This window comes from Sorex araneus, chromosome 2 (assembly GCF_027595985.1).
Source record: "Sorex araneus isolate mSorAra2 chromosome 2, mSorAra2.pri, whole genome shotgun sequence".
Lineage (NCBI taxonomy): Eukaryota > Metazoa > Chordata > Mammalia > Eulipotyphla > Soricidae > Sorex > Sorex araneus.
This window is the reverse complement of record NC_073303.1, coordinates 139,269,515-139,283,819: the sequence shown is the minus strand read 5'-3', so window position 1 is coordinate 139,283,819 and position 14,305 is coordinate 139,269,515. Positions and strand designations below refer to the sequence as shown.

The 14,305-nt window shown below is 46.2% G+C and overlaps 1 protein-coding gene across 1 annotated transcript in view; it reads right to left on the bottom strand.

Annotated features, from left to right (window-relative positions):
• Window positions 1-2,854: 2,854 nt before the first annotated feature.
• GPR156 (G protein-coupled receptor 156) overlaps window positions 2,855-14,305 on the bottom strand; it is a 122,822-nt gene continuing 111,371 nt past the window's right edge. The window contains exons 9-10 of the mRNA XM_004606695.2: window positions 8,528-8,686; window positions 2,855-4,313 (exon numbers count right to left, since the gene is read on the bottom strand). Of these exons, the coding sequence (XP_004606752.2) occupies window positions 3,003-4,313; window positions 8,528-8,686 (1,470 nt within the window). The 3' untranslated portion in view covers window positions 2,855-3,002. The remainder of the gene's footprint in view (window positions 4,314-8,527; window positions 8,687-14,305) is intronic.

The window sequence follows — 14,305 nt, the reverse complement described above, 5'->3', positions numbered from 1 at the left end:
CTCTTCTAGAAAAACCAAGTTGATCCTTTAAGGTAAGAATATAACAGGTCAGGGGATAGGGACAGACTCTGTTTCAGGATGGACATCCCCATCTTCCCCCAGTATTCAACATTCCAGTCAGTAGGAAACACGAGTCAAAAGCCGGCTTGGTTCCAGCCTACCACTTGAGCCAGTAGAGACACAAGTCCAGCTCACTGTAGCTCAGGCAATGTTTCCATCTCCAGGATCCCACTGCACCAGTTACTTTCCCGTCTCCAAGAGTATAACAACCAGGATAAGGCACACACACATACCTTAAGAAATTTAGGGGAAGAGGTGGTGAGGAATGAGGTGGTGATGGTATGGAGTAGACAGTAGATTTGGGGAAGGTAATCATGTTTGGCACATCCTTTTGTAATCAGAAATAAGGAACATTCAATCAAGTCTAACCAGGGCTACAAAGTTTTGCTAGATAAAATGGAAACTAAAAACCTCTATAGGAATAGAGTATGATGTATAGATCAAAATTTCCTTGTTAACTTTCAGTATTTCCTAAACTGGTGATTCTATACTCAGTGGGTGCTTGAATAATCTAGGGGTACATAGAAGTTTTTGGTGCATTTGGGGATGCTTTCTGTTTAATTAAAAAGGTAGCTCTTTCAAGTTGCTGGGGTTGGGGATGGTTTCTTTTCTGAAAAGGGGGTGGGTAGACTAATATTTAGGTTTGAGGTTTGAGACTCTGAACCAGGGTTCCACTGATGATCTGGGGTTGTTTAGGAAAGGCTGAAGAAAGAATATCTACTACATTTGAATATCTACTACATTTGAGTTTTGAAGGGTGAGTTATTCTCAGGGTGCACCAAATGGGAACAGGGAGAAATTCTAGACAGAAGAGGAGGGACATGTGGAAGGGCTGTGAGTGGGAACTGAGGATATAAGAGCAGGAGAGAGGGTGGGAAGGATGACCGGACTGAGCATCTGCATAATGCATACTAAGCAAACAGGAGTTCACGAGTGGTGAATATGGGCCAGAAAGACAGCAGTGAAACCCAACCACCAGATCCCAGGGGGGTAGGAAGATCCAGTGTCTCTAGTGAATCTTCTGTGCCTGGGAGCAAGTGTTTCTGGTTTCTGGGATAGGATCCTGCACAGGGAGGTACCAGAAGCATCTGCTCGAACTGGAAGCTTGGTTGGAGATCGACTCAGAAGCCAGGACACACCAGCCCCGATGGTCACAGTCTCCACTCCCTCAGCTGCACTCTTCCTGTCTTCTCCTGCACACTCTCTCTAGAACCCCACCACAATTTCTGAAAACTTGTCTGGGGAGTCATTTCTCTTTTATTAGGGTATTAGTTATTTGGACAACATACTGACAGTGCTAGCAGACCCTAAAAATATCTACACACAGTAGTTATGACACATATTTCCAATGAGATGATGGGAGAGTGGTGTGACCAGGATGGCTCCAAGCTCCTGTGGTGATTCAGTAATGGCAGCTCCAATGGTCTGTGAGGAATCTCCTGGGAAACATTTGGAACCAAGTGCTCCCCTGCCCAGAATCCTACATGAGGTCCAACCTCCCTCCACAAACATGTGTACACAGGCACTCAGCCAGGAGAGGGGTAGGGGAAGCCTGGAAACAATTGGCTCAGCCAATTGTTTATAGCAAGTATTTATAGCAATTGAGATATAGCAAGTGTTCTGTAGACTACAGAACTACAGCAGGGGGAGTGGGCCTGGTTATGCTCATCCTGCCTCTATTCCCAGGCTTCTTTGAGAGGTGAGGTTAAGCTCTGTGCCAGAAAGTAGGGGAGGGTTGCTTCCCAAGGAGAAAATCCCAATTTTATCTCACTGCATCCCAAGATGAGCCCACCTCAGCTTCTCTCAACTACCCAGGCTCTGTGGTTGACCTTCTGAGCTGGGTTGGCTGCTCCCAGAATGAATAAAGATGGGGCCCAGATAAATCCACTCACTTGGAGTCCCATGAGCTTTGGGTCAGTCTTAAGAGGGCCATCTCCAGGACCACAATGCTGGGGAAGGCACGTCAGTTCTCTAAATTTCATGTTTCTTATATGTAAAAGTTAGGATGAGTGTCTACTTCCCAGACTTACCTTAAGGAATTCTTAATATTTGCTATGTCAAGGACTGTGTCTAACTCAGGTCAAGGTTCAAAACTTGTTTTCTTTCCTGCCTTCCCGATGCCATTTCTTCTATTCCATTTCCCCATTTCTATGCCCAGATTTATACTAGCACCAATAGCACATCTGGACCTATGGGAACGTCCCTTACCCCAACAGAGATTGCCATCGTCTTTGTTCTAATACAGACAGTCAGGGAGATGGCCCACAGTGCTGGGACAGGCTGAGAACCAGGTGCCACCCAAGTCCAGAGGTGAGATTGAGGTGCCTATGAGCAAACAGAGACTTGACTATTGCTGGGTGATGGTGAGCTTCCATAATGGTAGAAGGCCCTGAGTTCCAGGAAGTGGGTTGATGTGGTTCTGAGCTGAGCCTGGACAAAAGCTGGAACTTAGGGGCACTGCTATTCATACAGGAAAAACACAACCATCCCCCCACAAAGAGCAGGTCACTCAAGAAAATGGAAGATTTATCTACTTCACAGGTCTGTCCACTCAATGGCTAATTTGATGAATCTGTCAACAACTCAGGTTTAGGAGAGCATTTTCATCCATTTCTCCATCTTCCTGTCCACCTAACTGTCCATCAGAGATATAGCAAGTGTTCTGTAGACTACAGGCTGACCAAACAGCAAGCTCACTTAGCACCTTCCATCCAAAGAGTATCATTCATGGTCACTCAACTTCATTGTTTGAAGGAATGCCACGAGGTAGAAATGTGTTATACCCCATCTTGTCCCAGCAGCCCTGGAAGAATAGAACTGATGATGGTGCCTGTCAAGATGATGGTGGGCTCACACAGAGGCACTGGTCTCTTCGGCCCCTTTGGGCCTCAACACTGCTGGGATCAGCTGGTCCTCTGGACCTGAATCTGCTCTGCTGCTGCTCACACCAGTGTGGGTTTCAAATCGTCTTTGAAGTTCACAATGGGCTTTGAGTGTGCCCACAGTTTTTCCCAGGAAGCCAGTCCCGCAGCCTGCTCAGGGTCAGTCTCTGATGAGCTGCTGTCGCTGGAATCTGACGAGCTCTGGAAGCAGATTTCACAGTATGGCCGGTGACAATGGCAGAAGAACTCATCTGAGCTGCTGGACTCAGTATCAAAGTAGGTGCCTGGAACAGTAAGTTGGGGGCATCCTGGGGATCCTAGGGGCTGCAGCTGCAGATCTAGGGAGGCCCTGGATGGGCCTGAGGCAGTGAGACTCTGTGCCTCGGCAGCCCCAGAGGGCTTGAGAAGAAAGGCTGTTGCTCTCCCTCTGGCCTTCTGGAGCCGCACCTGGCCTGGTTTGCTGCTGTCCAGGGTGACCCGCTTTCCCTGATGGCCTGAACGGAGCACAGACTTCCTAGCAGACTGTCTTGGTGTCCTGGAAGCAGCAGTTTGGGCGTCCAGGCTGGGTCCCTCCCTGCTCTGCACAGTCAGTCCCCTTGGTGCCCCAGAAACAGTCCTGTTTGCCTGACACCCCCCATTGGAGGGTCTCGAGCCAGGAAAGTGTGAGCGAACCCGTGTTGTTGGCCGCCTTCTCCTCACCATGTATGGGCTGAAGCCCAGTTCCTTGGAGAGAGGAACCTTCTGGGGTTTGAGGTCAATTCTATTCTTCCAGGGCTGCTGGGGACGAGATTGGAAGGAGGGATATGGAGCCTCAGAGCCCAGGCCCAGATCTTGTAGGACTTCCTGAAGCTTCTCTCTTATCACTGAATCAACCCTTGTCAGCCGTTCTTGGGGCTTCTCTGAATTCTCTGGCTTCCCCTGTCTCTGGGGAGCAGAGCCTTCTCCAGTGGGCCTGAGACTCTGCTGGAGGGCCTTGGGCATCTCGTGTCTTCTTTCTGTACTCTGGTTTTGCTCAGCTCCTGACTTCTGACTGCAGTCCAAATTTACATGACTAGAAAGGTCTTTCAAATCAAACATGGTCTCCTTCTGCCCTTGCCCCTCCAGGCTAGGTGCACTTAAGGAAGGCACTGAGGTACTTTGGGAGCCCTGAGCAGTGATGCTGGTATCATTCTGAGAGTCAGAGAGACTTTCCAAAGGTTCTTGAGTTACCTCCATACCTTGAGTTGAGACCCTTACGTGTGGGCTATGGAAAGAGGTTGGGGCCATCGCGCACTCAGAGGAGTCGTGGGTCTGCTCCGCTGCCATCAGCTTCACCAGCTTCTCTTTGGCATTGTTGACTTGTTCCTGCAGGCTTTCAATCACAGCATTTTTCTGTAAGTAAAAGCATAGCCCATCAGCAAAAGCTGCTCCCAGGGTTTTTACACTCTCACCTGGTGGAAAGTGTGGTATCAGAAGACCCTGGCTTCAACCTCAGCTCTCCTGTACATTAGTGATCTCAGGCTCTGAGAAGATGAAGTCTCTCCTACCTGCAATGATTCACATGAAGTGCTGAGTTCAAGAACTGGCATACAGTGCTCCCTGTGGGTCATGTGGGACTGGTGTCTGACCTTAATTCCCCCAGGGAGTGGAGGTGGCTCAGTCTAGCATCACTCATTCTTAAAATGAGAGATCAGATCAATGCGGATCTACATGGTATCTTGCAGAGTAATGCAACATTTCAAATATATACAAAGATTGGTCCAACTGTAGTTTTTTGTAGAATACACATAAAACGGAGACACATCTTAAGGCATGGATGAATGGGAAAACATGTATTTTGCCTCTTGCTAAATAGTCTAAATGGGAAGGTCATGCATAAAGATGGAGATTCCTGGACTAAAGCCAGCAAGACTGGAGCCAAGGAGAATGTCAGATTAGTGCATGCACCCACTCCCCTGGCTGACATTCTAGGTGGGTGGCCAAAGCGACCAGGAGGTGCTATCAGCTGTTGATATCTCTAAAGAAGAACAGGCAGCAGAAGTACTGGAGAAGTATTGCTGGGCTTAGGTAGCTTGACTCAGTTGATCTAGAATGGAGCCTACATGGTGAACTAAGGCAGTTCTGCCACTAAGCTGCCTTCCTGCTGTTCACTGCCACCCGGGGATGGAGCTGACCAGATCAGCCATGCTGGGTGAGCCCTGAATATCCTCTGGTGTGATGGCAGATGATACTCTCACTCCTACCTCATGTCCACCTTTGAAATTTGTCAGACTTGAAGGCAGTGGAATAGGGATGAGCCCATCATGGAGAGTTGCTGGTCAGGAGCAGATGACTGCTTATTCCAACACCCAAAGGCAGCTTCTTTCTTGCGCCCCTCTTTAGAAGTATAAGACTGAGTATTTGGACTTGTAAGGATATGCCCAAGAATTAAATCATCAAGATTCCCTTTTTAGGACACCAGGTACAAGTCGTCTATGGCCCGAGCCTGAGATGGAGAATTTCCAAGAGGTGATACTTCTGGGGATCAACAGGTACACCCTTGAGGTAACCACTCCATGGGTCTGGCTGCTGTCCTGATGCATGAGCAGGAAGGCGAGTTCTTGTATTAGGGCATTAGGGTCTTTTCAGTTGTGCTGGCTTTGAGTCCACTTCTTTCAGCATCAAGACAGCCTTGGCCTGTGAGTCACGGTTAAGTAAGTGAAAGGATTCTGTGGCCAAATACCTGTCTGCCTGTCAGCGTGCGCTCTCCCTTTTCCTCACCCAAGGAGGATAATGTCTGAATGTGGCCAGGGCAGGGGACATGCCTCAGTCCTCACCAGGACAGAATGGCTGAGTGACAGGGAGATATGCATTCAGGGTATTTTTGGTGACCATGTGGTACAGCTCTCTCAGAGGCACTTTTTAGGTGTGACTGTGGTTGCACGGAGGAACCCTAGCTCTAGTACTGCTCAGCCCAAGCTTCACATTCCTTCTGCTGGCTGTGCAAACGGCAAGGAGCACTCTGCTGCCCATGGCTCCTCCACAAGCCAACTCAGAGCTGCGTCTTGGTGCTTTGGCTACAGATTGTCTGGAGTGTTGGAAAATCAGATAAACACGGAATGAAGAAGACTCTTCTTCTGGCAAACCAAACATGCGAAGCTGGCAGGTGACAGGTTTAGAAATGGCAGCCTTGGGGCTGGAGTGATAGCACAGTGGGTAGGGTGCTTGCCTTGCATGTGGGTTCGATTCCCAGCATCCCATATGGTCCCCTGTGTACCGCCAGGGATAATTCCTGAGTGCAGAGCCAGGAGAGACTCCTGTGCGTTGCCGGGTGTGACCCAAAAAGAAAAAAAAAATAGAAATGGCAGCCTCAATAGTCAATTTCCCATTCTTCGGGAAGGGAAGTAGGACCCGGTTTCCATCGAGGCTGCATCCTAATGAAAGGTGTGCTGCAGCCCGCAGGCTGACCTCCTATGTAAATGTACTCCTCCATTTAAATGCCAGTCTGGCCTGGCACTTAAATGAGTTTATTAACTGGGACTTTAGACACATGTGGGGGAAGCAAATGCCCACAGGTATGTTTTATAAGGTGGCAGGTGACTGGGAGAAATAAAATTACTCTCTTGTTTCTCTGGATCAAGGAAGACAGGTTACCAGGTGAGTTTTGTCTGCTGCAGTAGAGAATGGAGGATCCTCAGCCCTGAAAGGTGCTGACTGTTGGCCTTCACCCAGCTTCAGAGGCCTGTAGGGGATGCTGCCCTGCACAGTCCCTGAGGGGTCCCCAGCCATAAGGACAGTAGAGGCAAAACTAGAAAGTGGGCTGCCCACGGTGAGTAAGGTGGACAGGGGGAAGCAAAGGGATTGATTGGAGGGGACCTCTGCAAAAGCTCAAGCAAGGCGATGCCCTGTGGAAGCAGGAGAGATGCGCTGTTCCTCTGCCGGGCAATGCAGCACTGGGGAGGCAGATCCTGAGCCTCTATTGGCCTGTCATAGGGTGCAGAGTCTCAGTTCTGTTCTGGGAAAGATGTTCCAGGTGTTGGGTGCTGGGGGGATGCCAGCTTTCTGCCGTCTTTGCATCTGTACCCTATTAGGCTCCTTCCTAGACTCAAGGCATTCTTTGGGAAAAGGCAGATTCAGTCACCGCGTGGGAAAGTGGGTAGCTGTGCAGCAGAAGTACAAAAAGCACATCACAAATTACCATACGGCTAAAGAGTCAGTCCACTTGGCTGTTCCAACATTAGTTGATTGTGAATGAAAACCACCCTGGCGGCTCTCGCCAAGTTTCTGCCTTTTCTTTAGTTGGAAAAAAAAATGTGTCTTTGAGGGCTTCAGAGAATCAGAGGCAGTGCTGCTCCTTGCCAGGTGGGAAGAAGCCTGGCTTTGAAACAAGATTCTGAATGCTTCATACATAGTAAAGACACAGCGATGTACTGCTCTGATAAAAAGACCCACAACCAGGGGAATGGCATGGAGGATTCAAGAGACCATGTGCTAGGGGATAGTATTCTTGGATCCCATCATCCCATTCTCTTATACCTGACCTCCAGGTGTCAGTCCCATTACAAAATAAGCAGTGTCCCAAATAACACCTACTTAGTATGTTCTGCACTGAAAAATGATGTGAACTCCAATGCAGAGAGAAAATACTGACCAATTCCTTTGGGCCCTGTGCCTCCTTTCTGAAGCAATGCAGCCACATGCTCCTCCATGTGCCTCTGTCAAGCCCACATCACACTGCCCGCTTCTGGGAGAGGTGCCAACTCTGGCTCAAGTACAGAAGGAATGAGAACTGGGGGGGAGGGGTTGTCTGGATATCCCCTGGTGCGACTATGATTTCCAAAGGTCCTATTCAGCCCCTTCCGCGTAGCGAGGCATTTCTTGGACTTCTGGACTTCTGGATGGACGGGGGGGGGGGGGGGAGGGTGGGGCGGGGATTAGTAGGAGAGCTCTAGTTAGATAAGACAGTAAGGGTCACAGGAGCAACTGAAAATGAGGGCACAACCTTGTGCAAAGTTCATGCAAAATGCATCACCCAGAAGGAACCAGCGCCTCTTAGACTTGGGGCCTGTGCAATGCTCTCCCCCTGCTTGAAATGCACATTCACTTTTTATTTCCTTCAACTTTTCCTTGTCTCTACTTGGCGATTTGTAGTTGGTTGCAGCTCTCAGCTTACAGAACTTTTTCTGACTGCTTGAGACTAGTTCCATTGCCCTCATTCTCCGTTGTCTTGTCACTTCGAAGTTTTCCTTCATAATTTCTATTAGAATGTTTACTTTATCAGTATATAAAATTGTCCTTGTTGTTATCAGCATTTAGCACACTGACTGGCAAACATCAATTCGATGAATAAATCAGGTAGGTGAGGCTCAGCAATGGGACGGAGGACCAAGGGGGAAATAGCATAGCTATACTTGCTGCTAAGGAAGTGGAGTGACCAGGAAGGAAGCGCTCTCTCTCTCTCTCTCTCTCTCTCTCTCTCTCTCTCTCTCTCTCTCTCTCGGATGGGGGGGGCGGGGAGGATGGGATCTGGGAGGAGGGGAAGGGCTTCTGGGAACGAGAGAATCTGGAGTCCCCAGAGGCATGACTGGGGTTCTAATGTGCGCACTCGGCTGGGCTGTGCAGCTTACTTCTGAGAGGAGTCTCTCCATGGAGTTTCTCTCTCCTCTGCCATGGCAGTTCTGGTCCTCTCCAAACTGGGTCTGGAAGATTTTGCTGGGAGTGCTGAAATATTTGGCCATACATCTGACTGTTTGATTTTCCTCTTTGAATGCCTTCCACTGTTTCAACTATTAGATAAAAGAACACATGTTATTTATTCAGCTACATGCCCAGAAATGCATTCTCTCACTACTTCTCAAAAAGCACCAAGGAATGACAATGCTACAGAATACAGGGATGCACAGAATATTCTCTCTTCACAATGTGATTTACTCTGGACAGTTCCTAGATAGTTGTGAGAGAAGAGCATGTTAAAGTTATATAGATTTTTCAATGCTGGAGGTAAGGAGCCAGGGACATGGCTCAAGTAATAGAGCACATGCATGTGCATGGCCTTGAGTTTGATCCCCAGCACTGCAGGACCCCTGAGTGCTGACAGGAGTAGCCCTTATGAAAACAAAACAAATCAAAGAACTGAAGAAAGATAATTGGTAAATAGAGCAATACAGGCTTGACCTGCCTATTGATACATTAGTCAAGGAAACCAGAGCTGAAAGTAAGAAAAGATAGAGAGAAGGAAAGAAAGAAAGGAAAGGAGGAAAGGAAGGAAGGAAGGAAGAAAGAAAGAAAGAAAGAAAGAAAGAAAGAAAGAAAGGAAGAAAGAAAGAAAGAAAGAAAGAAAGAAAGAAAGAAAGAAAGAAAGAAAGAAAGAAAGAAAGAAAGAAAGAAAGAAAAAAGACAGCAAAACTAAAGTGTACATTGTGGATTATATTACAAAGAACTGAGGAGTTGTAACAGGGTTAAATAACCAAGACACTGGATAATTCAAGTGAAACTCTTTCTTGCCATATCAGTTTTAATTATTCTCATTTGTTGAGTAATGATGTGTTGACTGCTCTTGGAAAGCCAGTTCCTTGTTGGAGGATTTCTAATCCAAGTTAAGGTTCAGATAGCTGGAAAGTCACAAATGTCAATACAAGCCAAAAGAAATGATAGATCATTCTCCTTCCTTCCTTCTTCCTTCCTTCCTTCCTTCCTTCCTTCCTTCCTTCCTTCCTTCCTTCCTTCCTTCCTTCCTTCCTTCCTTCCTTCCTTCCTTCCTTCCTTCCTTCTTTCCTTCCTCCTTTCTTCCTTCCTACCTTGTTCCCTCTCTCCCTCCCTCCCTTCCAGGATGAGAATTAAACTGAGGGACTTTCAAGATATTTCTGCAAAACAAGTGCTCTACCACTAACTATAACTCCAGCCCCCAGGAAAGCATCTTTAGAGCCCATAGGCTATGGGTGACAAATGTCCCTTAAACTCCTGCCTCTTCCTGAATGATATTTCCCTCCTAATCCCCAGAACTTGCATATTACCTCACATGAGGTAATCTTAAATATGATTAAGGAAATTTTAAATATGATTAAGAATTTTGAGATGGGGACAATATTCTTGATTATCCAGGTAAAGCATAGTGTGAATGCAGCAGTGCTTATAGAAGAGAGGTAAAAGGTCTGGGTCAGGAAAAGATATATGATAATGGAAAGAGAATAGAAAGAGAACAGGTCAGAGAAGAGGTCAGAAAGAGAACAATTTGAAAAGGTCACACTCTTGGTTCTGAAGATGAGGAAGGAGCTGAGTCAAAGAACGATGGTGGCCTCAGAAGCTGGGACGCCGGGGAAGAGTGTTGCTCCAGCCCCAGCAGAGAAGGAATTGCAGGACTCCTATCACCTTGAGTTTAGCCAAATATGGCCCATTTCAGATGTTTGGCCTCTAAACGTATAAAATATCTATTTAAATCCTTCAAGTTACAGTAATTTGTTACAGTAGCAAGAGGAAACTAATACAAAGGGGTCAAATCTCAATTCCTTAAAAGGAGACACTAGGACTTGTAGAAGTTCCTCCATGTGCTTTTTCTACCCCACTGGCACTCTCCCCTATTTCAATTTGTGCCTCAGAAAGTAAAAAGCCAGGGGATGTGGCTCAGTGGTAGCACATTTGTCTTGCATATCTGAGTCTGCAAGTTCAATATCCGGTACTACCCCACATTGCTGGGTGTGATCTCGGTGACACTGATCCCCAGAATCAAGAAAAGTTGACCTCTGGCGCACTGAAAAGCAAGAATGTGCAAGCACCATAGCCAACTGTGTGGCCCATTAGCATTTCAGCAAAGTGTGTGAGTACCACAAATAACTATGTGCACTCCAGTGAGCAACACAGCCAACTGTGGGATGCCAGGACACTGCAGTGACAACAAAGGGAAAGGAAATGGGGAGAAGTACAAAGACTTGAGGTACTCAGACATACTCTGTTCTCTACCACATCCATTTGCCTCTGGGCATGGTGCTCCCCAGTAATAAAAGCCACCCAATAAACTTTGCCAATCAGTTCAAGGAAATCTTACTCCTTCTGGAAGATGAGATATTTTGGGAAGTGTCACCAATTACCCAGTTATACTAAGGCACCCTTCCTTGGCATCATGTAACATACTATTCCCAAACACTCAACCTATGTGTGCTATAATTCCTTTGATGTCTGCACACTAAAGCAAGGATGAAGTCCATATCCCCAGCAGTTAATAAATGGATGGACAGGGGGCTGGTGAGATGTACAATAAGTAGGGCACTTTTCTTGCATGAAGCTGACTTGGGTTCACTTCCTGGCAACCCATATGGTCCCCCGTGCACTGCCATGCAATTCCTGAGTGCAGAGCCAGGAGTAACCCCTGAGCACTACTAGGTGTGGCCCCAAAACAATAACAACATAAAAGATAGACAGGTACAAGAATGACTGAAGGAAGCTTACTTTTAAAAAATTGTTCATAAACATGCTCATCTCGCCATTAGGGTAAAGGACATAAAGAGATAACTACAGAGCAGAGGAACAAGATTCATGCAGAAATAAGTGAATTTACTTTTGAGGGGGTTTTGAGGGGGAAATCATGACCCTGACTCTCAGAGAAAGACGGAGGGAGCAGGAGGTATATGTACAAATGGGTCATAATCAAAAGCAGAGGCTGTCTCACTGCTGCTGCTGACCTCAGTGTTTGGGAAAAACACTCAGGCATTTCTTGAGGGCCTATGTAGAATGCTATTCAGTCCACTTGACTCTATTTCACCTAGCTCTCTAGCGCCGCCTAGCTTCCCCTGAGGAATCTGTGCCTTTGCTTTCATAAACCCCACCCAACACAGTCTGGTCCAAAAGCTCTCTCCTCTCCTGACACTCTTGCAAATTTGCCTAGTTTACCCTACACTCTTGGGAATACTCACTGCAGGTCTCACAGGGAGACTTTCTTCCACCAAAGATCACTGAACCAGAGGTAGAACTCAATTCAAAGGTGCACATAAAACTTGATACACCCAATTTACTTCTGTATTTTAAAAAAGAATTGCCCTCCTAAGCCTCAAATACTATGGATAATAAAATATTTTCTTTTTGGTTTCAGATTATCATCAGTCCAAGAGAAGAGGGGGCATGAGAGAGAAAACAGAATAGGAAAGATCAAGAGAAAGAAGCTCAAGACACGAAAGCAAAATGGGTTCGAGAGAGAAGAACAGAGAAAGGTCAATATGGTCCAGCTGGCCAGTTCCTGTACCCCTTAGGAATAAACTTCTATTCCCACTTTAACAAATAAATACTTGTGGCTTCATGCAGACCTGAATGTCATATTTGAAGGCAAAATTCATCTTTTGATTGGAAACGTACCATTGTACAGACCTAGATAGCAAAGCTCTTCTAAATGCTGAGTCAACCCCCTTGGAGAGTAGAAGTCACCATTGTGTCTGATGCTGAAGATGTCAGAGGTGGGGCTGGGAGATGGTAATGATCACAAGCCCAATATGCCCACCCTGGGCTTGATGCCCAGCCCAGCACCACTGCCAGTGTGGTCCTGGAGATAACCCCTGTACCACTGAGTGCCCCCGGGGGTAATCCTCGGCATTGTAGGGCCTCTCAGCCAGTGCCAAATTACCGCTTGTTGTCTGAGAACTGCCGTCTGAGCAGTGGGAGAGAGTTTAATGTGGATATGGGAGGTCCGGGTTCAATCAATTCTTGCCACCACACGGTCCCCTGAGCACTGCCATTAGTTGCCTTCATCCCTAGTTGCACCCCATTACTGGGTATGGTCCTCGATCAAAACAAACAAAAAAGTTTTGTAGGAGGTGAATGTGGAAAGAGGAAACATCGAAAGGTCAAACCACTGTGAAGGTTGCTGATTCATTTTATTTGAAATAGACAGAAGTCTACTTATAGATCAGAAGGCTTTCCTTTAGTAGTTTTTTTTTTAGTTATTGCTTCTTCCCCAGATTATCTTGTTTTCTTTTGGAGACTCCTATTAATTCTATAATTGTATCTCTAGATTTGTTCTTCATATTTTCTATCTAGTCTCATTTTTTAAATCTTTCTTCTTGTCATTTCCTTAAGTTGATTCAATTTTATGTCATGTCTAGCTGCCTATTTAATGTTTATTTATACTGGGGTTTTCAGCTTAACACAATACTTTTCATTCATTTTCAATATTTCATGAACTGTAGGGTCAGGGTAATAGTACAGTGGTTAGAGCTCTTGCCTTGCACGTGGCTAACCCAGGTTCGATCCATGGTATTACCCTCGGGTCCCCTGAGCATGAGTACCACCAGTACTCACCCGAGTGCATAGCAAGGGGAAAACTCTAAGCACTGCAAGGTGTGCCCTCCAAAATCAGTATATCATGAACTCCGATTATTCCTGTCACAGCAGTTTGCCATAGTTGAAGAGGGGCAATATCCGTGGAATCTTCTCAACAAGATAAATTAAATGTCTCCTTAACATTAAATATTTCTATTTCACTCTGTATCACTGTATCACTGTCATCCCGTTGTTCATCGATTTACTTGGGTGGGCATCAGTAACATCTCTATTCCTCCCAGCCCTGAGATTTTAGCAGCCTCTCCTTACTCGTCTTTCCCAATGATTGGAGGCTCTTTTTGTGGCATATTCGATATGCCAAAAACAGTAATGATAGGTCTCATTCTCCTGACCACTCTAGAGAAAGATATATTTTTTTCCAAATCTTCAGAAATGTCATTCCTTTTTTTGGTGGTGGTGGTGGTGGTAATGGGAAGGAGGTCTTCTCAAGCAGTGCTTAGGGAGCCCAGGGTTCACTTTTGATGATACTTGGTCAATTTGGTCCACGATAACCAGGCCTGTGATGCTCAGGTCAAGTAGTTCTGAGGATTACCAGGGCTATCCCAGAGGTATTCAGGGGCCACATGATTGTGTCTTTGTACATGCAAGGCATGCAATCTCCATCTACTAAGCTATTTCCCCAGCCTTGTGGGTCTCTTATAATCTCTCGTTATTCTCTCTCATTGATCCTTCCCCATAGAAAGAGTATCATTCCCTATATTATTTATAGTATAGTCAATAACATTCTCTTGGTCATAATGCGGGCTGCCATAACTCCAGGCATCACAAACATTTCAGTAGGAAGAAGGTATCAGAGGTGCTTCTAATCACGCCCATAACTATTAATGAAAGAAAATATTTCTTAGAAGCCTCCCCAAAATATTTAATATTCTAAATTGTATGTCAGATGAGTAACCCTAACTAAAAGTTTGGCAAAGCAAGTGTTTAGATCTTTTAACTCCTTTTATAGTGGAGGTCAGCAAAGAATAAATGGGCTGGTAGTGGGTAGGCAGATTATCAATCAACAGTGTTATTCACAGGGCTTAGGCTACACCAACTCTCCACTCAGTTTCTTCCATTTCCCAGGGAGAAGAGTCTTCGCT